Source organism: Panthera tigris, chromosome E2 (assembly GCF_018350195.1).
Source record: "Panthera tigris isolate Pti1 chromosome E2, P.tigris_Pti1_mat1.1, whole genome shotgun sequence".
Classification (NCBI taxonomy): Eukaryota; Metazoa; Chordata; class Mammalia; order Carnivora; family Felidae; genus Panthera; species Panthera tigris.
This window is the reverse complement of record NC_056674.1, coordinates 26429304-26455996: the sequence shown is the minus strand read 5'-3', so window position 1 is coordinate 26455996 and position 26693 is coordinate 26429304. Positions and strand designations below refer to the sequence as shown.

General features: G+C 41.3%; 2 protein-coding genes across 8 annotated transcripts in view; one reads left to right on the top strand and one right to left on the bottom strand.

The window, feature by feature from the left end:
• Positions 1-8362, top strand: part of SIAH1 (siah E3 ubiquitin protein ligase 1) — an 83377-nt gene extending 75015 nt beyond the window's left edge. For 5 of the 6 annotated variants that reach the window (XM_042969180.1, XM_042969178.1, XM_042969179.1 and 2 more), the window contains one exon: positions 6498-8362. In XM_042969180.1, coding sequence (XP_042825114.1) covers positions 6500-7348 — 849 coding nt within the window. In that variant the 5' untranslated portion in view covers positions 6498-6499 and the 3' untranslated portion in view covers positions 7349-8362. Of the gene's footprint in view, positions 1-1399; positions 3978-6497 lie in introns of those variants that run through there. The other variant, XM_007096700.3, reaches the window with a different exon arrangement.
• A 5008-nt stretch (positions 8363-13370) lies between these two features.
• The window catches only part of LONP2 (lon peptidase 2, peroxisomal), a 102365-nt gene continuing 89042 nt past the window's right edge, over positions 13371-26693 (bottom strand). The window contains exons 13-16 of one of the 2 annotated variants that reach the window (XM_042969177.1): positions 17497-17704; positions 16893-17083; positions 16632-16693; positions 13697-13783 (exon numbers count right to left, since the gene is read on the bottom strand). In XM_042969177.1, coding sequence (XP_042825111.1) covers positions 16679-16693; positions 16893-17083; positions 17497-17704 — 414 coding nt within the window. In that variant the 3' untranslated portion in view covers positions 13697-13783; positions 16632-16678. Of the gene's footprint in view, positions 13784-16631; positions 16694-16892; positions 17084-17496; positions 17705-26693 lie in introns of both variants that reach the window. The other variant, XM_042969176.1, reaches the window with a different exon arrangement.

The following is a 26693-nucleotide window of genomic DNA, read 5'->3' as shown; positions in this document are numbered from 1 at the left end:
ATTTGAATTAGGGTTTGCACTTTCCTCTCCATTTATTGGGCTGTATCACCTTTGTTCAGACTTTCTGTTTTTCCAGCAGCCTTTTACCAGGTCTTTGTCCTGGGCTTTCCCCATTTCAAATCACCAGTCTTACTAGACATATAAATAACTCTTCTTTTGTAGCAACAGAGTTTTCAGAGTTATCTTCAGGAAAATAGAGCTTTTAGGAAAATACATACAATTTAAGTTCCTCTTATTACTTTGCTACAGTTTTGGAAATTAAAATAGGTTGTTTAATTTTTTTCTTAGCATCATTGTTTTATAACAGTGTTTGATTTTTTTTTTAATTTTTGGCATTTTAAGCTGTTAAATTTTTAAGGAGACTTGTGTTAGGTTTAATTTTGTCAATATGTGAGAAGTAAATCTTAAAAAATGATTTTTAACATAACATTTTCTGCATATACCCTTTACAATGTCAAAATACAGAAAGTACCTCTTTTTCAAAAAGGAGTTGTAATTATAAAGAAAGGAAAACACTCTAATGTTTGAATGGAAGAGTTTTATTTAACTCATTGATTCCTAACAGAGCAAATACATAATCTGAACCTGTACTTTATTTTTACAGTGAGTATTATTAGATTTATTATTAATTATATCAGTTCTAGGAATAGTTTTTGGAGAAGTAAAGGAGGTCTGGTGATATTTGCATCCTGTCTTTTTTACTAAATTAAGAATGCAAATTTTACTTCTTATTTTGACAATTGTTTTCACTTCACCACTCTCAATCAGGCTAATCTTGATAAAGCGGTTTATTTATTGCCCCCTCTGAAGAAAAAAATGCCAAAAATCACACATCCATATCATGACCCAGCCAGTACCTCCCATGCATGTTGTGTTTGAAACTTGCTTTACAATAATACACTAGTCGTTTTTCCCTGTGTGACTACATTTCTCCATTTTAAATGTTTCCTTTGAAAAAAGTAACTGTATTAGCTTCCTGTTACTGCTGTAACAACATTTCCACAAGTGTTAGGATGCAGACATAGTTGAGAGGGGCATTATTTGCCTGCTGTAGTAACATTTTGTAAACTGCAAAAGGTTGTTATATATTAATTACTAAGCATGAGGTATGACTAATCAGAGAAATTGTTCATCAGCCCTTGATAAAAGGAAACCAAGGTTCCCGCATGAAATTGATAATAAAAGTTTAAGTCCAGGGGAGCCTGGGTAGCTCAGTCAGTAAAGTGCCCCACTTGGGCTCAGGTCATGATCTTGCAGTTCCTGAGTTTGAGCCCCACATGGATTGGGCTCTGCACTGATGATGCAGAGCCTGCTTGGGATTTTCTCTCTGCCCCTCCCCCACTTGTGTGCGCACCTTCTCTCTCTCTCTCTCTCTCTCTCTGAAATAAGTAAACTTAAAAAAAAGTTTACATCCATCTACTTTTTATAGTATGTTAATGTGACAAAGTAATGGTTAAATGCTCTGAAATTACTGAGATAGCATTAAAGGCTGATTATAAAATATTTCAATGTGGATTAAAATTTATTTAAACTTTATACCAAACTGGGCTTGAGATGTAGGCTTTAGAAAGTATAGGTAATACAGGGGGTGAATCACTGGAATCTACTCCTGAAATCATTATTGCACTATATGCTAACTAACTTGGATGTAAATTAAAAATTAAAAACAAAAGAAAGTGTAGGTAATAGGCCACTCTTACTAAATTTTGTGACTTTTTAACTTTGTATTCTGTGGGTTTGTCTTAGTGTAATGTAGTTTTTGTGACATTTTCAGCTCTGTAAAACCAGTGTAAATATTCTACCTGGTCGAGCAATTCTATTAAGGTTTATTGTGCTAAAAATTAAATTGCAGTTGATCTTTGGCAGACATGGTTGATCACCTTTACAAAGTAAACGTATCTTTTGGAACCCACACTTTCTAGGTTTCTTGTTGATGAACTCAGGCGAGGCAAGAAACTTTGGGAGGTGTCAGGTGAATACTTACGTATTTTGGACTATGTACCATCTATGATATACATAAATACCCATCTCCCTTGGTCCAGACAAAAGCTATGTGAGGCTGGAAATACTGTCCCAGTTTTACAGCTGAGCAGGTGGTGAAGACTAGGTTTGAATCCCAAGTGTGTGTAGATGACTCCAGAATGCTTCCTCTTTTATTGTCCTGACTCACTTGTTGAGTGGTTTGTCTGTAGATTAATGGTTTTCAGATGGTGCCATAAGGCTCTGTACAGATCCTTGGAAGTTTGGGAAAAAATGATTTTTTTTTTTTTCTTGAGGAATCAATCCTTCCCTTTGACTTGTTTTTTATATTTGGGTTTGGAAAGAGTTCCTCTGCCTAAAACATTTGAAGCTTCCTTCCCTAGAAACCTGAGACCTATCTAGAATGAATATGTATCAGAAAATAAAAATGTAAGTAATAGTAATTTATATTTGTTAGCACACAGACTGTATCTGTTTTCAGTGATCTTTCTATTCCTAATGATTTTTTGTGTAGCTTAATGTTAAAATAAGTTTGAAGTGATCGAATGTACTCTTAATAGGGTGGGGAAGTGATTAGAATTAAAATTTGATGTGGAAAGTGGGTAAGCTACAATTTACTGCACAGGGTTCTCTTCCCACTACCAGCTCCGGCCGTGTTTAAAGGCTGCTCTATAAGCATGATGTAATGACAGGTTAAACCCCTGAGTGTACTACCTGACGCAGTGCAAATCTGAGGCCCAGGACTTTATTGGGGCACGGGTAATGCTTCTTTAAAAACAAAACAAGCTTCTCTGTTTAATGAGGCCATTTAAGATGCTTTTCCCAGAGTGGGAAGAGAAGATAATCTCCGTTTGGAGGTTGAAGAAGGAATTTAATATGGTTATGTGTGTTTACTACTCTCACTGTAGTTTTTTCAAAGGGGGAGAGAGGGTGTTTTAAAGTATGGTGCCAACAGGGGTAGAAGTGAAGTGAGTTAGAAATTGAGGAAATATGGTAGTTGACATCTGGTAAATAGTTAATGAAGAGAGGAGAGTGCTTTCATTCTATAAACACTTAAGTGTTCACGGTTAACCAGCCACCGTGGTGGCCATATATTTCCCATATACTCTCTGTAGGTCTTAGTTTGAAATCATACCAAATTGTTAGTATCTGTTTTGTTCTACAAAAAGGCATGTTTCCGCCTAAATGTAAGCTGGTGGAAATATGCTGAGGTGTGCACATTGTTTTTGGGGGTCCAGGGCTGGGTCTGAGTTGCACAGCGCAGTGCCCTGGAGCAGTCCCGGAGAAGTCCTGAGCTGGGAGGGCGGAGCTTGTGGGCGTACCCACCGCGTCCGCCCCGCCCCACCAGCCCCGCCCCATGCTAGCTGCGGCTGGGCGCTGCGAGCCTAAGGCCCGTTGGCACTGTGGACTGGAGCAGGCTTTCCCAGCAGTGGGCAGGCCCCAGCCCCAGGCTCCGCGTGGATCTCCCCGCGGGCCGGACCCTGCAGTGACTCCAGAGCTGGCTCCAAGAGCACGCTTGCTCCAGCCTCCTCGCATCCTAAGGCCCTGTCCTTCCCCAGAGCTGGTTAGCTAATGAATCAGGGGAAGACAGACTTCCAGGACCGACAGTTTAGGGCCCAGTAGAAGACGGCTCGGTGATGGCGCCCATTTTTGGAAACACAGGCGAATTTGAGCTCGCATGGAGGTGTGGTCGATTCCTGTTGGGACGGGAGAGGCTTCATTTCTCGGCTGCTGCGGTAGCCTGTGCTTCTGAAGAGTGAATGGAGTGTTACAGAGCAGGGCACTTACCTTCGCTTCTTGAAAACTTGACATCGGACATGGTTAGGAACAGAAGGTGTCCAGGAGGAGCCTCTGTTACAAATCGTATTTGCTTCTGGGGGAAAGGCTCTGAGCTGCCTGGCTTCTCATGACCGGGAAGTCTACCTCACTTTTTCTGTACTCCTGGAGAGGCATCTTGCTCACATGTTTACCTGCAGCTGGGACAAGGAAAAGAAAAGGTATTGACATTAAGAGACTGACTGGGTTTGCTTAAACTATGAAATGGGAAAGTTGTAAGCCAGTGGAATCTGGATCAGGGAGTGGCTGCAGCATAATTGAGCTGGAGTTTGCAGTGATGTTTCTTTTGATCTGCTGTACTTTTCTCTGTTTAAACCAAGCTTCAGGTTACGTCATCACTCCTGCAGGGTTGTCCAAAGTCCCTTTAGTCCCTGATTCCAACTGCAGGGCTGCTGTAGGGTCAGGATTCTTTTTGTTGGAATTGGGTTCTACCTTTGGAGTTTGGGGAGGTTTTAGCAGCTGCTGTCCTGTAATATCTCCATTCACGAGAAATACTGGCCTCACTTCACTTGTTTTCATGCTTTAGATATGGATTTAAATCCAGCTTTCTATGGTGTTTGGGAGAATAATAAAGATACATTGTAACATAAGCCTGAATGATTGATGGTCAGTGTATAGCTATTTTGCTAGGTCAAGAAATCAAGCAAATATTTTTCTTGCTTATATTTTCCTAGTTGTATTAATGTTGAATACAAATTGAGTTTATAGTCCCTTGATGTAATTAGCTGTTTTGGTTTAGGGATTTGAAAAGGCATTGGTAGATTAGACTGTTTTGTGCTCAGGGAACCACTTTCCAATTACAATGTTGCTCACTTAAGTGAGCAGTATAAAATAGGCCATGAAAACAAGCATACAGCATATATACGGGGTGTTTTGGCAATGCTAAGCCCATTGTTTCACAAGTGATGGAAAATGCACACAGATCATCATATGCACAAAGAATCTTACACCTGGGTTATACAGTGTTTCAGATGAGAATTGATTTCTGTTGTCCCTAAGTGCATGTGATAAGACACATTATGATGGAATTCTGCAGTTTTATAAACTCTTGAATTTTAGAATATTAACTTTAGTGACTGTGGGATTAATCTTTTTTTTTTTTTTTTTTTTTTTTGCCACTCTGAGCCCTCCATTGAGGTGTCTATCCTTGAATAATCTGGAACCCCAATTGCATTTATATGGTCACATTGGTAACCAGCATTGGTTTTCAAAGTTTAATTCTTTGCAACAGAATAATGATTATAATTGGGAAAACATTAAATTTTAGACAGTTTTCATTTTGTAGAAGTAAGGCTTATACAGTTACTAGGAATATACTCTTAGGACATCAGTAGACATCTTTTGTTACCCCTGAGATAAATAAGACCTGGTATCCCAGCAAAGGTAGATTCATGGGAAAGGTGTTTGCTTTATCTTTCATTTAGTCTGACAAGTTAGTTATATTGTTGTCATTTCTTCAAGATGACATTTATCTCTTTTTTAAAAAAATTTTTTAATGTTTATTTTTGAGTGACAGAGAGAGAGACAGAGAACTAGCAAAGGAAGGGCAAAGAGAGAGAGAGAGAGACAGAATCCAAAGCAGGCTCCAGGCTCTGGGCTGTCAGCACAGAGCCCAATGCAGGACTCGAACCCACGAACCATGAGATCATGGCCTGAGCCGAAGTTGGAAGCTCAACCGACTGAGCCACCCAGGCTCCCCGACGTTTATATCTTGAATAATTACTGCTGTGCTGATAAATGCTTCCACAACACTGGTAGGGTACAAGGAATTCTTAATCTGTTGACTATACTGTCCCCAATGTTGTGTCTCTCTCTGGTGCTTTTATCTTTATTTACCTTCTTTTTCTTTTTTGACTCTTCTTCCCCTTTGCATCCTATATCTGATTCATATTGGGGAATGGAATTAGACTGGAAAGATGTACTTTCTCTAAGTACCAGACTTAGAACTTTTGAAGATGGCCCTCCATTTCTCTTCTCTTCCCCCCACTTTTTGAGGTGTGGGGCACTGATCAGTGGGAAATAAGGTTAATACCTAGCTGATGTTAACGTTCTAGGGGAAGACTTACTAGAGGAAGATGGATAATGGGATGGCAGCAGACCCCCTCCATTCCCCAAATCTATGTCTAAAGCAGGTAACTGTTTACCATTAGGCGGTGTTAACCAAAGCTAGTGCCCTGGTGACCCTTTGGATCACTTGTAGTTCCCTGTAGCTGCTGGTGGCTGACTCAGAATGGGAAAGAAATAGACTGAGCAGGGGAATTGAACACAGAGACAGAGGGAGGAGAAAGTCCAGTCAAAACTGATCTGATTGGGCTTAAGCTACTTAAATGGTGTTTCTTAGTAGTTTATGGCCCAGTTTCTGTTTCAGCATTTATTCCATGTCGTCTAGTCCATCCAAGGAGATTTTTAATAGTTCTTAAAAAAGGAATTCTGCATGTGTTCTGGAACGTTTCGATAAAGAGCTTTGTCTGGTATACAACTCCTGATAATCAAAATGTGTAATTAGTGTAATTTATGGTTTTTAAATCCGGTGTCTGTGTTCCTTTTATCCTTTTGCTCACAGTACGTTTTGCATGAAACTTAAGTATTTCTGGCATGTAAACATTATTTATGAAACAAATGATAGTTGTAGTTATTTTTCTCCTGCCTCTTTTTATTTTTATTTATGGTTTTTGTTACAGAAATGAGCCGCCAGACTGCAACAGCATTACCCACTGGAACCTCAAAGTGTACGCCGTCCCAGAGGGTGCCTGCCCTGACTGGCACAACCGCATCCAATAATGACTTGGCGAGTCTTTTTGAGTGTCCGGTCTGCTTTGACTATGTGTTACCACCCATTCTTCAGTGTCAGAGTGGCCATCTTGTTTGTAGCAACTGTCGCCCAAAGCTCACATGTTGTCCAACCTGCCGGGGCCCGTTGGGATCCATTCGCAACTTGGCTATGGAGAAAGTGGCCAATTCCGTACTTTTCCCTTGTAAATATGCCTCTTCTGGATGTGAAATAACTCTGCCACACACAGAAAAAGCAGACCATGAAGAGCTCTGTGAGTTTAGGCCTTATTCGTGTCCGTGCCCCGGTGCTTCCTGTAAATGGCAAGGCTCTTTGGATGCTGTAATGCCCCATCTGATGCATCAGCATAAGTCCATTACAACCCTACAGGGAGAGGATATAGTTTTCCTTGCTACAGACATTAATCTTCCAGGTGCTGTTGACTGGGTGATGATGCAGTCCTGTTTTGGCTTTCACTTCATGTTAGTCCTGGAGAAACAGGAAAAGTACGACGGTCACCAGCAGTTCTTTGCAATTGTACAGCTGATAGGAACACGCAAGCAAGCTGAAAATTTTGCTTATCGACTTGAGCTAAATGGTCATAGGCGGCGATTGACTTGGGAAGCGACTCCGCGATCTATTCATGAGGGAATTGCAACAGCCATTATGAATAGCGACTGCCTAGTCTTTGACACCAGCATTGCACAGCTTTTTGCAGAAAATGGCAATTTAGGCATCAATGTAACTATTTCCATGTGTTGAAATGGCAATCAAACATTTTCTGGCCAGTGTTTAAAACCATTGCATTCAGTTTCACAGAGAATAAGGCACCCATCTGCCTGCCAACCTGAAACTTTTGGTAGGTGGAAGCTAGACACATGAAGGTAAATAAGAGGAAAGGCTGTTAAATACAGGAAACAGTTGCATGTAGTAACACTAATATATTTAAAAATAAGTCAACAGTAAACCACTGAAAAAAATATATATATACACCCAAGATGGGCATCTTTTGTATTAAGAAAGGAAGCATTGTAAAATAATTCTCAATTTGTGTTGTAGATTGAGTGTACTGTTGAAAAATATCGGGTTTTTGTTTGTGTGCCTGCAAGTTTGTGTGCGTGTATGCGCGTGTGCGTGTGTGTGTGTGTGTGTGTGTGTGTGTGTTTTTCTTTAACCGACAAGCCATGTTGAGTGGTCTTGGACCACTGCTTTTCCCTTTGTGAGTCAATACATAGTGCTGCTGTGTGTGTATATTTTTTTGTGTGTATTTGCTAATTTTTATTAATTCTAGTTTTTCATTAAATAAATTTGACTTTCTTTTCTGTAATTCAGGTTTTTCCTCACTTTATTTTGTACCTTTTTAAAGTTAGTGTCTTTTTGATATGCATAATTGTTTATGGTAAAGTTTATACATATGTGTTCAGTACGTATTTTCCTTTCCCTCATTAATCAGTTCATTAGAAATATTTTCAATTCAACTCTTTTGTGAAGATATGAATTCCAGAAAGGAAAGGTAACATCAGAATTATCAGGAGGTATTTAAAGCAGTTATAAGATGGTCTCTGTCTCTGTCTCTTTTTCTCCACTTGAGTCATATCTTTGAACTTATTCTTTAAAAGGTTAGGGAATACTGATTTTTTTTTTTTTTTTTTTAATTCTGGAAAAAAAAATCAGGCTTTTTTCTTCCAAGTATCTTGGACAAATCACTTGTTTAAAATTTGTTCTTGTATTTATTGGTTTTGCAAAAGAAGGCATCGTCTTAGACAGTATTTGTAATCAAAAGCAAATCATTTGTTTAAAAAAAGGCAGTTTGCAAAAAATGTTTTTGGTCTTTTATAATTCTCATTAAAAGAATATCTGGCAAATTAAAAACTCTTAACGTGTCTGCTTTAGCTCTAAGTTTGATTAAAATCCAAATAGTTTTCCCATTCAATTCTGTACTTCATAACTGAAAACAGTGTGCTGCATTTTGAAGTGTGATAGAATTATTCTAAGCAAAAGAATAAGTATATGGCCTCCGTTACACAGTCTTGTTTTTCTTCCCTCTCGCTTACATTTGTATTCTCACAATTCTGTTAGGAGACTAATTGTAATTAGTTAAAATGCTGATCACTTTTTCCCCCTTAAGAAAAAGAAACACAATAAAGATGAGTTAGTGTTTCATAGCAAAATGGTTATGAGCCTGGGCTCTACAGCTGACTTCCAAGGACCTACATGCCGTTCTAGTTCTACTGTACTTATCGGCCATGGGACCTTGGGCCCCAGTTTCCTAATGTGTATGATAGGGTTAATTATGGTAGCTACCCCAGAGGGCGAGATGTGATACCAGTAAGTTAACCTAGAACAGTGCTTTGCACACAATAAGTACCCAGCAAATGTTAGCTGCTGTTATTATGCCTTTAACCAGAACTGTATTTTTAACTTGCTAATTACCCTGAGGCACCTGACAGGATTCTGAAATTGCCTTCTGAATGGCCAAAGATCATTTTATTTTGTGTGGCTTTTACAGGTGCACTGAACTTAGAAAGTCAGTTAAAATTAATTTGGACTACCCTCTTATCCCACCACCAATTCTGGATACCAGAATTTACTTCTGGTAACCATTTCCAGGAATGAGATTTGTGTAGTCTCTTCCCTGACATAAGCATTATTTTTTGAATTGGTTGTAACATCTGCTTGTATAGCCATTTTTGTGGTAAAAGGTCAACCACAAAGGTGTATCTTGGTCTATTCCTGTTAGCATGTGTTTTTAGAAAAGCAGTTTTCCCTCCTCATTTGATGTATTGAATACTTTGGTGGAAGTGTATCATTTTGTTTTTAAAATATTTTGAAGTGTTTCTCGGATTATGAAAGTAGTGTGTCCTCAGTGTAGGGTTTAGGGGTTAGAAAATGGCACATGCAAGAGAGAGATGTAGGCATCCATTCAGAGATGACTGGGAACATTTTTATTTTTCTAGTCCTTTGTGTATTTACGTGTGTTTTGATCGTTTATAACCCCTTCATGCCCTCACACATAACACAGCCAGTGCATAATTTTAGACACCATTTTGGGAAATGTTTGTGAGGATTAATTATAATTTTATCCAGTTTCCTGATGTTAGATACTGCTTTGTCCAATTTATCCATGTAAATCTTTTCTGGCTATTTATAAATAACCTGTGAACATTTCTATATGTTTCCTGATTCTATCCTTGGGATCCTTTTTTTTAAGGTCTTGTTACTTTTTTTATCACTTTCTGGAGAGGTTTCAGTGGACACAGTAGCAGTGTGTAGGATTTTCTCTTTCATTGTAACCTCATGTTTTGCTATTTAATGCAAATTAAGATAGTAAATTTTGTCTACTATAGTAAACAAAATGTAATTTGACAGCTATAAGGTTGACATCTTAATCTTAACTATATTTTAAGTCATCTTCATATTCTTGGTCTAGAGGGATGATGAGATCTATAGCCATTTCTTGGTCCACTTGAGATTTTAATCATCTTTGTTATGAGTGTTCTTTCTCCTATTAATGCCCTGCCCTGTCATTTGGTGTCTTGGTGTTTTCTTTCAGGGAATTGTATAGGGTGGGATAGGTGATCTTCTTAAACTTTGTTCTTTTGCGTTTATACATACATGTATTTTTTAATGTTTATTTTTGGGAGAGACCGGGGGACAGAGGATTCCAAAGTGGGCTCTGCACTGACAGTGAGTCCAATGGGGGGCTCGAACTCCATGAACCTGACATCATGACCTGAGCTGAAGTCTGACACTCAACCTACTGAGCCACCCAGGTGTGGCTTACATTCTTAAACTTGAATTTGTTCTGTTGGGTTGAATCATGGGCCAGTTTTATATGTTGATTGTTGGAGAACAGTTTTTTGTTTTGCTGATTTTTATTATAATGATTAGTTTTTTAAGGCCCACATTTCTTTCTGCAAACTACATGTATGGGAGTGGCTATAGAAAAATCATCGTGTCCTCCTGCACTTAATTATGGGAAAGTTGACTTCATTTTAGTGGTTCCTAACTGGAAAATACGAAGTCCGCCTATTATACCCTCAGCACTTGATTACCCCACAACATGGATGGCATCTAGTCCAGTGAGCTCCTGGTGGCGTAGACATCACTAGGCACGGTGTCCAAAGATGGGTGTCCAAATCCTGTGCATTTCAAGCAGCCACTACCAGAGATGGCACTGGAAATGAAACCCATTTGCATCCCACTCTTACGAAGAGAATTTGTGCTATGAGCAGAAAGCAAGTCTTGACTGATGTCAAGGAAGAGAAGGAAAGAAGGAAATCTTTGTGTTTCACTCAACGCACACACATTTTTGCCCTTTCTCTTACACTAAAAAAATTCAGGTAGGTTTAGTAGCCTTTAAATACCACTCATATAACCAGGAGATCTTATTTGTAATCACAGATTTATAAACTGCTGTTAAATACTTTATGATCAGATGCCATTTTTCACTGTAATCTAAAGCACTAAAAACCTCTGCCCCTGATAATATGGTTAGTGGTCAGGTTCAAACAAAAGAGGCAGAATCAAGTAAAAAATGTGTATTCCTTAAGTAGACCATATAGAATTTCTTGATTACCAAGACACCTAAAGCTTTATTTAGTTTTCATACTTGAAGAGTTTTAAAAGCTTATACGTAAAAGGCATGCAGAGTACTGGTTAAATACATCCCAAGGCCTCTCTAGTCCTACTGAATTAGAATTTCTGAGTCAACATTTTCAATAAAATTCCCCAGCTGGTTGTGATAAAAAGGGTGTTTAGATAACACTTTAAACATAATGCTAGGAAAAAATACTCAACATCATTAGTCATTAGGGAAATGCAAATCAAAACCAAGAGATGCTACCTCACACCATGGGGATGGCTATTCCCAAGGTGGAAAAGTGGTGGCCAGGAGTGGAGAGACTGGGATCTGTGTGTATTGCTGGCAGGAACGGCAGATGGTGCAGCTACGGAGAACAGTTTGGTGGCTCTTCACAGTTAAGCATGGACTCCTCCTAAGAACAGCAAGTCTACTACTGGGCATATACCCCAAAGAATTGGCCAGCAGAGGACATGGCTAGTCGTACACTCATTATTAGCAGAACTCTTCACAATAGCCAAGAGGTGGAAACAACCCAAAGTTTCAACAGATGAATGGGTAAGATGGGGCTCGTGCACACAGTGTCATGTTATTTGAAGAAATGAAACTCTGATGCATGTGGTCAGCATGGATGAACCCTGACAACACACTAAGTGAAGTAGGTCACATACGAAAGGTTACATAATTGGCAAATTCATGGAGAAAAGGGGGTGGCTGGAAGACGGGAGTCATGGTTCAGAGGGTAGAGTTTAGGATCATGAAAAAGCTCTGGATAGTGCTCGCTTCGGCAGCACATATACTGAAAAAGCTCTGGATATAGATAGTGGTGATGGTTACACACCATTGTGAATATAATTTCCCTGAATTACACACTTAAAACTGGCTAAAATGGTATATTCATTTGTCACCATAAAAACAAGTGAATGAAATGAGAAACCAAAACCAATCCCAGAGAAACAAAGGTCATACTGTTGAATAATGTCCTACACACCTGGGTTTTTGCCATTGGCTCTTTAGAAAGGTGCGTGCCGAAGCAGGGGGCGTGGGGATGCCCTACTGCTGCTCAGATGCGTACAAAGCTGCGTGTTCAGGACTCTTAAGAACATGGGTTAAGTCCCACTTTGTGTTCTTTTGCTACTTCTGGGTGTAATGAGTCAGAGCGATCTGGGTATGGATCAGCTCCCTCTGGTTGCTGACAATGAACATTGTATTTTCCTCCCCCGTAAAGATGGCTGAGAAGTGTGAAGTCCTAACAGTGAGAGGATAGTCCGTGAAATGTTTTTAAATGCCCTGATGCTTGCTCTCGCACCAGCCATAAAGAACCCTAGATCTGGATGTGGGATTCCAGAACACATTACTGGCAGGTATTTAGGTAATTTGCAGACCCCATGCTCTTCTGAGGCATTCCCCAGTATCTACATGTGTTCCAGCATTCTGTTAACACAGGACTGTGAACGTCAGCATTGTCTGAACCTTGCATTCTCCTCAATCTTCACGGGAACACGGACTTCAGTACTATTGCTTGCATTTCACAGGTAAGGAAAAGCTAAGTAATTGGAAGAGCCCGACTTCCTTCTCCAGAGCCCGGATTAAGTCACAGGAGAAGGGACCATGGAAAGTACTGGATCTGGGAACTGGCACAGCAGACCGGGAACAGACGGGAAGTGACAAGAGTCAGGATACCAAGTTTGGGGACCCTCCCAGGGTGGATGGCTGCCTCTCTGGGAACTGGACTTCTTTTTAACATGATGTGTACTAACATGAGCCACCAGCCTGGTGTAAACGATCACTTTCTGACTGCCCCTTCCTTCAGCATTAGTGGCACCAGTACCAGGGTGTGTAGACCTCACCACAGCTTCACCTCCTTGAGTAGTTTCCACAAAGACTAATGGTGATATTTTCATCTTTGCCCAGTACCCCTTCTATGTTGTTTTTGGGATTTGATAATGTCTCCCGGTGACTCTGCTAAGGTCTATACCAATGGTTCCTGATGTTGACTGTGCATCAGAATCCCCTGCAGGGCTTCCCAAAGCAGATTTCTGGGCCTTCACCACCCAGAGTTTGATTCAGGTCTGCTGGTGGGCCTTGAGAACTTACATTGCTATCAAGTTCTCAGTACAGATGCTCCCGTTCAGGCATCACACCGAGAACTGATGCTCTGTACCTCTCCAGGGGCAGTAATGATTCCACTGAAGACAAGAATTCAATTTTTATCAATCCGTTTATTCAATTAACATTTCTATAATCAACACCAGCCATTTGAGTGACGTTACTGTCGTGATCATGTTCAAAGATTAGGGACACTTAGCCTACCTCTACTGGTATGAACAAAAACCTTTTCTGTGCCCTTTGGCACTTGGTAACTTGCAATTCTGAAAAGTCGGGATTTGGGCCTACAGTTTGCTATTTAAGAGACCAGGTCTGGTCTTGACAATAAAGCCACCATCAAAAGCTGCATTAAGAACTTCATCCAGGCAGCTTGCTGTAACAAAACTTAAATCCTGTCGTACATTGCCCGGGATTTCTTCAAGGTCTTTTTCGTTCCTCTGAGGAATAATGACTTGCTTCAATCCTGCTCTGTGTGCCGCCAGCACTTTGTCTTTAATCCCACCCACCTAGGAGGAGAGAAGAAAGTTACTCAGATTTCTGGACATCCTCCGGCTGTGAAAAGATCCCTGACCCAACTTTTTTTCACAGCTATTTTAAAACGTCTAAATCATCTTCCATTTTGTTACAGCATGAGCTAGGAAAGCCATTAAAAAGGTTAATAAACAGTAAATTGTTTTACATTTCGTGTTCAGTCCTTTTAATGGGGGAAAATTCCAAATTTTCAGTAATGAGCACCTTTTATGTCCATGATCCCTTTTTGCACTGTCAAGGTTAATATTTATATTCCATTCTGTAATCAAAATCTTATCTATAGGTTCATTCTGAAAAAGCATTACATTATCTTGACCACAAATACCATTTCTATAGAGCTTAGTTGGGTGCCAGGATCTCTCCTTCTGTACAGGTTTAAAGCCATAACCTTTGTGCCACTTGATGAAGAAAATCTATCCCAAATGATCTAGGCACTTAGGTGGTTTTAAAGTATGTCCACAATGGTCCCTTCATAAAAGGTGGAGTCTAATTCCCCTCCCCCTGAATGTAGGTCAGGCTGAGTGACTCATAAATGGAATGTGGGGGAAGTGATGCTGTATGACTTTCAAAGTTAACCCATAGAAAATGAGAGTTGCTGCTGCTGCTAGATCTGTCTCTCTTGGATCTCTTGCCCTGGAGGTAGCCAGCTGCCATGTTTGAGATCACCCAATAGCCCCCCAGAGAAGCCCTAAGGTGAGGAACTGGGGCTTCCTGCCAACCAGGACCAATCTGCTAGTCATGTGAGTGAACCATGTTGGAAGCAGCAGATCCCCAGCCCCAGTCAACCTTAAGATGACTGTGACTGGGTTGCTGTCTTGACTGTATGATGGGATCCGGAAGCAGAAGAGCTCAGCTAAGCCTCTCCTGAATTCCTGACCCACAGAAACCATAAGAATAACAAACACCATTGTTTTGGGTGGTGTGTTATACAGCAATAGACTCCAAATGCAGCTCTCAGTCATACCACCCAGAACACATAAGCCCTGGAGACAGCTCTCAGAGCCCTCCAACCACCTGCACTGACACTGGCTGCTCCAGGCCCTCCTGCACAGCTATCCTCCTCTTTCTAGGCTCTTCGGTATGCTGCTGACGTACACTTTCCAAGTACCTTCTTCACAAAGAATCTAAGACAAACAGACTCCTTGCATGTATGAAAATAACCATTTTACTTTCACATTTTATTGAAGGTGTATACGAGACTGGACTTCAAGTCATTTTCCATCAGAATTTTGAAGGGACCATACATCTGGTGTCACTGAGGAGAATGATGACAGAACTTTCTCCTTGGTTACCTGAAAGGCTTTGGGGACGACCTCCTTCTCCCAGCTGGTGTGGACCCTTTCAATCTGAAGATAACCTTCAATTCTAGGAAACGTTCAATTCCATTTTCTGTCTACTAGAATGCCTGATAGCTCAATGTTGGATCTGCCTGCTTTTTCTATTATTTTTTTCTGAACAGTTCTTTCACTAATTCTAAAACAGTTTTAAATCCAAGTTCTGTCTTATTCTCTGTTCTTGAATCGTCTTTGCCAGCGTTAGCAAGTCTTTCTCTTAAATGCTGCTGCTTTTCTTCTGTCTCATGGGACAGGTTTAAAACTGGAGGCTTACTCAAACTTTCCCTGTGGGGCTTGGGAAAGCCTGGACCTGGTTGAGTGCAAGTGGAAGAACCACTTATTCTATGGAGATTTCTATGAATCCCCTCATTTTGTTTCCCATTTCTTTCCTGCTCTCCTGGTCTGTGCTTTCTGGTTATGAGCCTTTGCTTTTCCCAGATTCCTGCTGGGAAGACTGTCTCTATCTCCAATTGTTTCATCAGCCAGGATACTTTCTTCCAGAAGGTGGCTGAACTCAGCTGCTGACTCCCCGCTCATTTCTGAGTGCTTGTATTGCCTTCACTCTGCTTAGTCTACCATCTTGAACTAGGAGGTTGAAGAGTTCATGGTCTGTAAAGTATTTACATTTCCTATTACTAGCACAGCTAGTATTAACCACTATTAACCACCGTTACTGTCTCTTGCAATGCAGTTAATTCCTGGGTAAGGTAGAAGAAAAGGGATCAGACATTCTTTTTGAGTAGACCTACTAATGTATCATAAGAATAGGGTTTAGAATATGGTTGAATTCCTGGTTGAATTTTAAAAACTGATTTAAGTTTATTTTGAGAGAGTGTGAGAGACAGAGGGTGCATGTAAGAAGGGGAGGGGCAGGGAAAGGGAGAGGGAGAATCCCAAGCAGGCTCGGAGTTGTCATTGCAGAACCTGATGTGGGGCTCAAGAGATCATGACCTAAGCTGAAATCAAATCAGATGCTTAACTGACTGAGCCACCCAGGTGCCCCAGTTTTGGTGATCTTAATTGGTGATTATGATCTACTTTCACCATTACTTTATAAAATAAAGGTGCTCTCAGAATAAAGAACATAAGTTTCTTTCCTCATTGTGCTATGAACCTGCCCAAATTCTGTTATAGACTGGCACTGGTAATTAATGACTTAGAACCCTAAATGTTCACTCAAGTTCTCTGCATTTTATGTGTTTTTTTAGAAGTAGTTTAGGGTATGGTGGGGAGCCCCAAAGCTCCATATATATAAAGATATTTTGAGAATTTAGCCATTAGACAGGGCTAGTCTTTGTTATAGTTTCCATTTTATACTTATTTTTCTATAAATCTATCAACTACAGTAATCTAAATTATCTACAGGAGGTCTCACAGGAACTTAAAAGGTTGAAAAATTCGCTTAAAGTTTAAAAATAGCTGCTATCCTGTTTTACACAAAAGCTATCTAGTTAACAATTTGCTAACTACAACAGTCTCAATTCTTCACCTCAGTGGCTGACATCACCGATGACCAGACTGATACTTTTTTTCCCCTCACGAGTCTTCTTTCTTAGAAGGGAAAATATGGGGAAAATTGTCAGTTTTTCTTTTATTTCATCAATATTGAAAAATAGGAGCTAGTTACAAAGTATAAAAACTTCGTGTTTTCTTAAACGAAGGTATTTTTAGGAAGAAGGCAAACTACTATGAATTTAAACTTAAAATTAAAAAAATTGAAAACCATATAAATCACTTTCTTAAGACTTACTGGAAGAACGAGACCCCGCAATGTGATTTCTCCAGTCATGGCTACATCCGAACGCACCAGCCGCCCACTAAAAAGTGAGGCGAGACAAGTTACTATGGTAACTCCAGCAGATGGTCCATCTTTTGTGACAGCACCAGCTGGGAAGTGCAGATGGATGTCTGTGTTGTCAAGAAGATCAAAACTTCCAGAAGCTTAAAAAAGGAAATAAGGATTTTAATGTAGAAAAATTAAACCTGTTTTTTTTCCCTCTTAAAAAATAAAAAAGATAAAAATGACTGTTGTGGTTAAATGAATCCCTCAAAATATTAATGGGCAGTATAATCAGAGTGGGGGTCTGGAAGAAGAATTTCATTCTACTCTGAGTGGAGCTGAAAACAAACCCTTGGAATTAGTTCCTAGTTTAGGCACTAGCCAGATAGTCCTAAAATGGGAACTAGAATTTTCTAAGGGTGTTTAAGCAAAGGTTTATACTTTACTGGAGGTGTAACTGTTAATTTAAAGCTCATCTTAATCCTTGCCACAGAACTGTGAGATGCCTCCCGAATCACGATCCAACGGCTCTTCCTTGCTACGGCTGTACCTCTGCCGGGGCTAGGCCACTCACCATTGGTCAGATGGTATTTCTTCGCATTGCTGCGGAGCCAGCTAATCGCGAGATGGGCAGACTCCTTCATGACGTCCCCTAGCTGGCCAGTCAGAGTCAGCTGACCTTCGCCATCCATTCGGCTTGCCTCCACAAACATGATTTCCCCACCTAAGGGGGTCCAGGCCAAACCTATTGCCACTCCTGGTTGACTCAACCGCTCAGACACCTTGAGAGAAAGGAGAAAAATGATCAGTTCAGTCAACAACAGCCATTACTTCCCGGCTGGCTAATCACGTTACCAGAGCCTACTTCTTCAGTTTAAACTGAACTCAAAGCTTCAACTCAAAGTACTTATTACTTCACATGATTTGAAGTCACCACTTAGGATGTGTGGCTTTCCGCCAGAAGAAAAACTAAACTTCCTGTTTGGCATTTATCAGAAACAATTTTACCTTAGAATATGTTGAATAACTTTAAGAGCCACATCTAGTTCCTGCCCTAATTTTGAAGGAACAAACCCAACTGTTTTATCTATGAATATTTTTATTAGGCTACATATTTATAAATACTCCAGAACCTACCTTCATTTGTTTCAGAAAGCAGAAGCCCTTTCTCAAATACACGTTTAAGAACCATTAGCTCCAGAAGACGAGTGTGAAGGTAGATATTAAAACCCTTAGATCTTCTCTGCCACTTTCCTTTCTCTGTTACTGCTGCAGAAACACTATAAAATATTACTTCATGATGCCCCAGATCCTTTTGCATGCGCTTAGAGGCCTACTGTGTGCCCTCACTGCCACTGTAAACTGAACGTGTCCACTTGCCCGAAACCACGAGCCAGGTGATGAAGCCAAACAGTTCATCCAAGTTATGAGAGCACATAAAACCTAACAGTACAGCTGAAACACAATCACCCTCTGAGCCTCCACATTTCTTATACTACAGAAGTTATCCGTATCAGGAACGGGGCACATGTCAACCCACTGCTAATGCAGATATGAAATTCTTCCACCAGAGGGAACATCCTCACTGAGAGCAGCAGGATCAATGATCTGAGTTTCTGGTTAAAGGGCTGGGTTGATGATCTTATTCCTTTTCCAAGGGGCTTAGATGGTGAAAATCTTGACTTTAGAATACTTCAAAATCATGTGAGGCATTCACGAAAGCTATTGGGCACTTATATTTAGTGGTAAGCCGTATAGCATTATTTTAAAAGTTTGTTTCATATTTACAAATTTAATTCTAATTAACTTCATATTTGATAAGTTAGAGAGATTTGGAAGTCCAGACTATAGTATTAGTTGAGCCGATACTGTGTACTGGGTTTCACTTCTCTCCGCTTTGCATTTGTGTAAACCTGTTCTAGATTTACTTGAGGAGAAAGACAAAAGATCAATATGCAAAAGATCAGTGTTATTTAAAAAAAGTTTAACGTTTGTTTATTTTTGAGAGACTGAGACAGAGCACGAGCAGGGGAGGGGAAGAGAGAGAGGGAGACACAGAATCTGAAGCAGGCTCCAGGCTCCGAGCTGTCAGCACAGAGCCCGATGTGGGACTCAAACCCACAAACCAGGAGATCATGACCTGAGCTGAAGGTGGACGCTTAACTGACTGAGCCACCCACGCGCCCCAAGATCAGTGCTATTTAAGAAAAATGTAGAAGCAACTATTTAGAAAAGTGTTCACAAGGCTTGCTTTCTTTCTAATACAAACCACTTCTCTATACCTTCATGAAATCTACCTTGGGTGGGAATTTGCCCATGGTTCCTGTCTTACCACATGGCTCTTTTCTAGAGCAGAGTGAACTTATCCTAGAGAATTATCCTCAGTGCACTGAATCATGTGTTAATTTAACAGAAAAAGCCATCTGGCAGAATTCTGTTAGCCATAACAAGAACCATCCCTTTCTTACAGCTCAATCCTCAAAACTCATTTGTCAGAATAATACCAAAAATGTCCCCAAAGGGTCAGGAGTAAGGTGCTTGTTGATTACTATGTCACTTTGAGAAACCAAGCCAGTTTTCCAATATTCTCCATCTGCTGGGAGGCCTGGTACTTGGGGTTGAGGAACTGATGCATTGCTAATTGAAAGCATGGGGGGCAGGTAAGTACAGAAGGCCAAACCAGAATCACACAGGCCCACAAGCACTGTATTCTGACTTGATGGTAAGTGTTCTCATGTTAACCTGAAGATGGGAAAATGACAAATCTGTGATTTAACAAAACACAGGCGGGAGAACTGACGGGCTTGATTACCAGCAAACCTAGCACCTCTGTGATTTAAAGCTAATAGCGGTTATCGAAGAGGTAAAGAATCTTTAATTCTTAGACTTGGAATCATACTTTTTTTTTTTTTTTTTAAGATTTTATTTTTTAAGTACTCTTTACACCCAACACCGGGCTCGAACAGCCCCGAGATCAAAAATTGCATGCTCTACCAACTGAACCAGGCAGGAGCACCTGGAGTCACACTTTTTGAGGGCATGTGTTCTGAAACTGTAACAATCAAGCATCAGGTTTCTATTTTTCCCTCAGAGATGATGGGAGTGCAAGTAAATGTGAATGTAAGACACGTGCTCCTTTTCTGCTCCTTTTATTAACCCCTTCTTACACAACAATTTGTTTTCATTTTTTTAATTAAGAACATTTTTTAAATGTTTATTTTTGAGACAGAGAGAGAGCGAGAGAGCACATGCGCGAGAGCAGGGGAGAAGCAGAGGGAGAAGGAGACACAGAATCCAAAGCAGGCCCCAGGCTCTGCGCTGTCAGCAAAGAACCCTACATGGGGCTCCAACCGTGAAGTCATGACCTGAACCGAAGTCAGACGCTTAACCAACTGAGCCACCCAGGCACCCCAATAATTTGTATTTCACAGCACTCCTTAAAAAGTGAATTGATATGGGGGCGCCTGGGTGGCTCAGTCGGTTAAGCATCCAACTTAGGCTCAGGTTAACAATCTGGCTTGGGTTTGGGCCCCGCATTGGGCTCTGTGCTGGCAGCTTGGAGCCTGGAGCCTGCTTCGAGTTCTGTGTCTCCCTCTCCCTCTGCCTCTCCCCCATTCACGCTCTCTCTCTCTCTCCCTCAAAAACAAACATTAAAAAAAAAAAGTGATTTGACACAATAATTTCAAAACTATGTTTATCAGTACTTTTCTATTACTTTCTAACTCCATTAGTAGTCTGTGGAATCATCAGTTATATTAGCCAAGACGAGCCTCTGCTTGAAGTGGAGAATGCTTCCCCCCCCCAGATGTCAAAGTGGAACACGAGCATCTCAAGTTCACTTCTGTCATTCAATTTCCCACCTGTATATTTTTGTGCTTCCATTATCCTGATCTGTTAACTACATCTTGTTCAACAAAAATGATCAATTTCTTCTGTAATAATTGTGCAATCATGTAAATCAATCATCTAAATATGCAGATTGAAGAAGTGTTGAAAATATTTAATGAAAAACCTAATGAATGGTTGCATTCTTAACAGCTCAATGGACAGGAGTGTTTAAGGAGCACTTGAGTACTAATCATGGCCAATTTCCCACTGTTAATCCCCCTTGATTAACCAGAAAGAGTGATAATTGATTGAAACAGTAAATATGTACAATTCTTTGTGACTGTTCCAAGCCCAGATAAACGCTCACAGCTTTATTACCTTATTTACTACTGCAGCCTCATGAGAGGGATCAAGAGTTTTACATTCATTCAACAGTGCTTTACAGAGCATCCTGAGCTAGGCTCCATTACAGACTGAAGGGGCAGGATATCAAAGTGAATACCTCTTAGAACTGACAGACTACTTGAGGACATTAGATGAAGGCACAATTCTACTCCAGCACCGAGAGAGGATGACAGAAGACCTACCGAGTGCTTTCATCTACAGAGCCTTGAAGAGGCAGGAATCCCTGTCTGGGAGCTGGGACAAGGTTATGGAAGAGGCTGAGCAGAGTCTTAAAATATGAGTAAGAGTTTGCTGGGCAGAGAAGGGCCAGGAAGCTATCATAACAGAGAGGCCAACAGGTGTCAACGACTGGATAATTCCAGGGGCCTCCTTTCCAGGGGCAAACTCAGTACCACACTGAATGCACAACCCGAGCCCCCCAGAGGGTGGTGGTCCACGTGCAGGATGGTTAAGCAGTGACACACTGTTGACTGGTTTCTCTCAGAACTCAGAGAGCGTTTCTGCTCCCGCAGGGCCGTCACCGCAGCAGCTACCCATCTGCCAACTTCTTTAAAGTCTTTGTATTGAGATCCTAAGCCTGCAGTTCATGAATATTTGATTTTTCTCCTTGTAAATTGGTTTCCGTTGCGTTTACAAAAGGGAAGGTCAGATCCCGTTTGCTTTGGAGAGTGGCTGGGGTCCATGACTGTCCGCTCTCAAAACCATGTTAAATAGCCCCCGTCTGGCCTGATGCCACACTGCAGAGAGCTGGCTGCTTTCAGAGCCCGTCAGTATAGCCTTTTCTCGGCATAACCCATCCGTGGTGGGCGCTGGGCCAGGCCGCGTGTGCAGCATTGGTGCTGTAGTAAACAGCATGTTTAAATGTTGTGGAACCGAGAAGTAATTTACCACCGCGATTCTTTTGGGCATTTCATTAGTGTTTACACTCTGCCCATTTCTAGCACCTGATTTTGTCTGTTTGAAAGATAAGCTGATGGAATCTCCTGGAATTCACCTTTGGATGCATTCTATTCAAGATGTTTTAAAAAATCTGCATGTCTATCTTCTTTCCTTTAATATTATTTTTTAAATGACCTTCAGATACGGACTTTTTGTACACCACTGCAGGAAGCCAATACTGAGGCTTTAATACAAAATATGAACAGAGTCAGTAATATTCAGATATCTAACACAATCTCAGGACTAGCAGGATGGACAGAACGTAGACACTTAAGGCACAGATGACTAGTTTTCTGAGGCTGAAAATTAAATTTACCATAAAGACTAGAGCTTACCTGTTCTTCTGTGTCACTACATTTACAATCTGAGAGTTTAAGACTGTCACCCCCCAGAGATATTTAGTCAACTGCAAGACTGGCCAGGTAGGATATGTACCCAGTGATGTGGAGGCCTCTCCTGCTTTCACTGGGGTGCAAATGAAAATCGTAGGATTCTCATTCCCTGTCCCGTCCCTAGGGTATTCATGTAACCAGTAAGAGTAATTATAACTGAGCTGTTATTAATGGCAATCTCCTAACTGACCAGATTAAATAAGATTAAATAGCTGTGATTTGATTCTGTACCTCGATGTGGCCCAGCCCGTGCTTCTGAGGAAGGACTCTAAAGTAGCGTGCCCCGTGTCAGCACAATGGCATGCAGGCCGCCTAGGCTGCTGCCGACACCTGCACCCATGCCTGCTCCTTCGCACCTTTTCTTCCAGTGCAGGGAGATCTTTCCTTTCCTTTTTAAAAGTGCGTTTAATTGAACTTGTTTCTCTAGGAAATTTCCTTGTATTGGAAAAAGGTGACTATGATACTGTCCCTAAGTTTGAAATCTAGACTAAGTTCCCAGAACTCATTTTCCCACCTGTGTAGGGAATTCTAAAGGAATGTTAACTGTTAAAATGTGCCATCTTACTTTCTCCCTCACTGTTCGTTTCTTAGGTTGGTCACACCTTTGGTAGTAACATATTTTTGCAGATTCTCTTTGATGAGAGTAAGTAGTTAGGGGCGGTATAAGACTATTAATTGCAGGTATAAAATCAGGACTACAAAAACAGTAAAAACAACCTTCTTTTTAAAATATATGTGTTTTTTTGGTGATTGGGGATGGTCCTGTTAGTTTTTACAGAGTGCAGTGGTTGCAGGAACTAGCATTGTTTTTTTAGCATGTACCAGGCACTATGTGGGTGTTTTATATACATTACCTCACCAAATTCTAAAATCCACCCAAACACATACATACAATTACCCCCTGTGTCAGATGAACACATCACACTCGGGGAGGCTGGGCTCATCACCAGGTGAGGGACAGGCCTCCCTGCTCCTCTCAGACCTTCTTCCTCCTTCCTTCTCCTAAACCCCTGTTTACTGCAGCTGGCTTTCCCACATTCATTCCCTTCTCCCCATTTTCTGCTTTCAAACACTATTCTCCTTCCTCACCACCCCGCATCCTGCCATCATCTATGTCGTGCTAGCATCCACCTCTGGCTATCACCTACGGTGTCCTCAGAAAACAGCTGATGCTCTTCTGCTTCCTGGATTCTGTGTTCTCTGAACACCTCCCCAGTTCCAACAACGGTTTCCTCACTGTAACTCAGCCACTCTCCTCTGGGCCCTTATCACTAACAGATACCACACCACCTCTGAAATCTGAATTTTAACCCTGCCATCCCTGATCGTTTTCTTCTCCTTCTAGTTCGCTTGTCCTCGAGACCATTGCTTCTGCCACCTTCACATCATACACTTGCTCTGTCCTAGCTTCAGTTCTCTCCTTGTGTGACAAATGAACCTGTGTTCCAACATTATAACCATTTTCTTGTGAGGGACTCACTATTTGTGCCCCTTTCCTCATTACCCCCACAAAGGGATCCTCATCACACACATGCCATTTCCTGCCCTTCACTCTCGGTCCCACCCCCAGCTCACCTTCCCAAAGACTCTGTACCTGCTAACCTCTAGCAACATCCATCCTACTCTCTCTACGGGATCGCTGTTATCAGCAAACAGGGCTCCGTTTGGAAACATTCTTCTTGTGGCCTCCACACTCCCTTTGAGCCACCTCATTTCTCTGCAATCATTCACAGCTTCTGAAAAGAGTTGCCCACACACTAATCCACTTTCCTGTCACCTCCCACTCTTTGTCCAACACACTCCCAAATCGACCATGCCCACCACTCCCTGTGGACCGCCTCTTTCGAGGTCATGGACTTCCATGTCAAAGCTAATACACAAACAGCAAACACATTTGGATGTCCCCTCCTTCATGAGGGTTTGTTTGTTTGCCATGCTCCTTTGTTTTCATGGCAGCATAAAACCTATTTCCCTCTTACCTGCCTGTTACTTCCGAACTTTTCTTTCCCCCCAGGGCTCCTCTTCTTCTCCATGACCCTAACTGTTGGCATCTTTAGGGCCTGCCCCGAGGCTACTTGCTTTTTTCTAGGTACACTCTTCCCTCTGGTGACCTCAACATTTCTGGGACTTTAAATATCCTCTTTTCTGACAGTTCTTTAATTTATACCTCCACCTTAGACCTCTCCTCTGAGGGACAGGCCTGCATGTCCACACGTCGCCTTTCCTGTGCCTCGGACATTTCACACTTAACATGTTCACAACGGAGCACCAGCCCTTGCCCTCCATGCCTGTCTTTCCCGCCTCAGTAGATGGCACCACCATCCGAAGATCCTGTTGCTCCCACCTGATGACTGTTTCCTTTGTTCCCTGTCCATCATCCACCAGCAAGCCCGAGTCTACCTATAAAATGAGCCTCCAATGGTGCTGGAGCAGTGGCCCTGACGTCAGTCCTGCCTGTGTGCCTTCCTTACAGCACCACCCTCAACCTGGAATTATGTGTTAACCTGTTCATTTTTGCTATGAAAGTATCATGAAAGGAGAGACTGAATCCTGCCTGTTCACTACCGTATTTGCCAGCAGCGCCTTAATGACTATTCACTGAACGAATGAAACTCTAGAAGAAAATGACAGACCCTAGACTTTTATCTTTATGGAGAACATAGGCATTTAAACCAAAAAAGGTGCCTTATAACACTGTGGGATCACCTCTACACATACTCCAACATTCTTAGTGTAATGTCTCTGCAGACTTTTTACCTGGGAGTGCATGAAGAGCGACAAAGACTGGCCACTGTGAATCCCCTGTGAGAACCAAGGTGCTGGTGCTCCATCTCTCTCACGTGAGAGACAGATCACACCTCTGGAGTCAGGCCTGAACCAAATCTCAGTTCTGGCAAAAGATGTGTCTTCTTGCAAGTTATTTAAACACTCTAAGCCTGTTTCCTCATCTGTTCTTGGAAAGAGGCCATAACTGAGGATTCAAAGATGTCTTACTTGTGAGAGGGTCTTCTGTGGTGCCTGATACCTAACAGATATACACAAAAAGTAGCCAAGAAACCCATCCCAACCTCTCCCATTCCAAAACACAGCACTACATTTGGTAAGAATATAAACAAAAATCTGACGTAGAGCAGATGGCGTTTTTTTTTTGGAACTGCCATACTTCAAGCCATTCTCTTTTAGCAGAGAAGGGCAGGAATTAGCTTGGTCTGACACAGTATTGAAGAAGAGCAGAAAGAATACTAGACTTGCCATCAGCTGGTCGGAGTCTGAATACTGACTTTGCCATTTGTACCTTATGGATTTAATCTCATTTGATCTCTTCAGACTTCTTCCCTGGTGTAAAATGGAAGACTCCCAGCACAGTCATGGCCCTCAGGGACAACAAAGAGATGTTCCATAAATCTTAATCTTGGAGATGCAAAAGCTCAGGCAAGGCTGATTAAGAAGTTTGGAGCTGAAGGTCATCAGACCACTAGAAGCAGACAGAAACCCCAGGCTACAGGGTGAAGTCTCTCAAGTGTGGAAAAGATGAACGAAATGGTCCCAAACTCCCAAGTACCAGACCTACCATTCTAAGATGCTATTTATAAAGGCAAAATGGCCACTGGACTCTACCTTTCAGATTCATGTTGGTGAAAGTGCTCAGATGCCCAAGGGGAAATAAAATGAGTTTCTCTAGAGCTGCTGAACAGTATTTGTGACATTTCTCATTTCTGTTCTTTTCCTCTTTTTTTTGGTCAAAGCTCCAAGAATGTCAACAATGCTTCCAAACCTAATAGCAGAAATGGCCAGGAGAGAAGGGTATATGCAACAGAAACACATATTGATATTTTGTTTTTATCTGTTGCTCTAGTTTAAATTCCCAAAGGACTGCTGGAACGTACTGTTCCAGAAAGCTTAGAGAAAAAAGCCCACTGGAAATGCAGGAGTCAGAACCTGTTTGCATCTTTACTCTCAAGACAACTGCATTCTCTCAGAACAGAAAAGCAGGTTTTGTTCACTTTCTCCACCAAAGAAAGTTTTGCTCCATTTCTTACAACATTTCAAAATTTAAATCCATGATAACTGAAGAATTCAAATACCCAATTTGCCTCTTATTCAACTGTTCAAGACCAGATTTACTGTTGAGAGTACAAATTTCTATTCTTGTAACAGAGTTTTACAGAGAGGCTCATTAGCTTTAATGCAGCTCAGAGTTTAAACA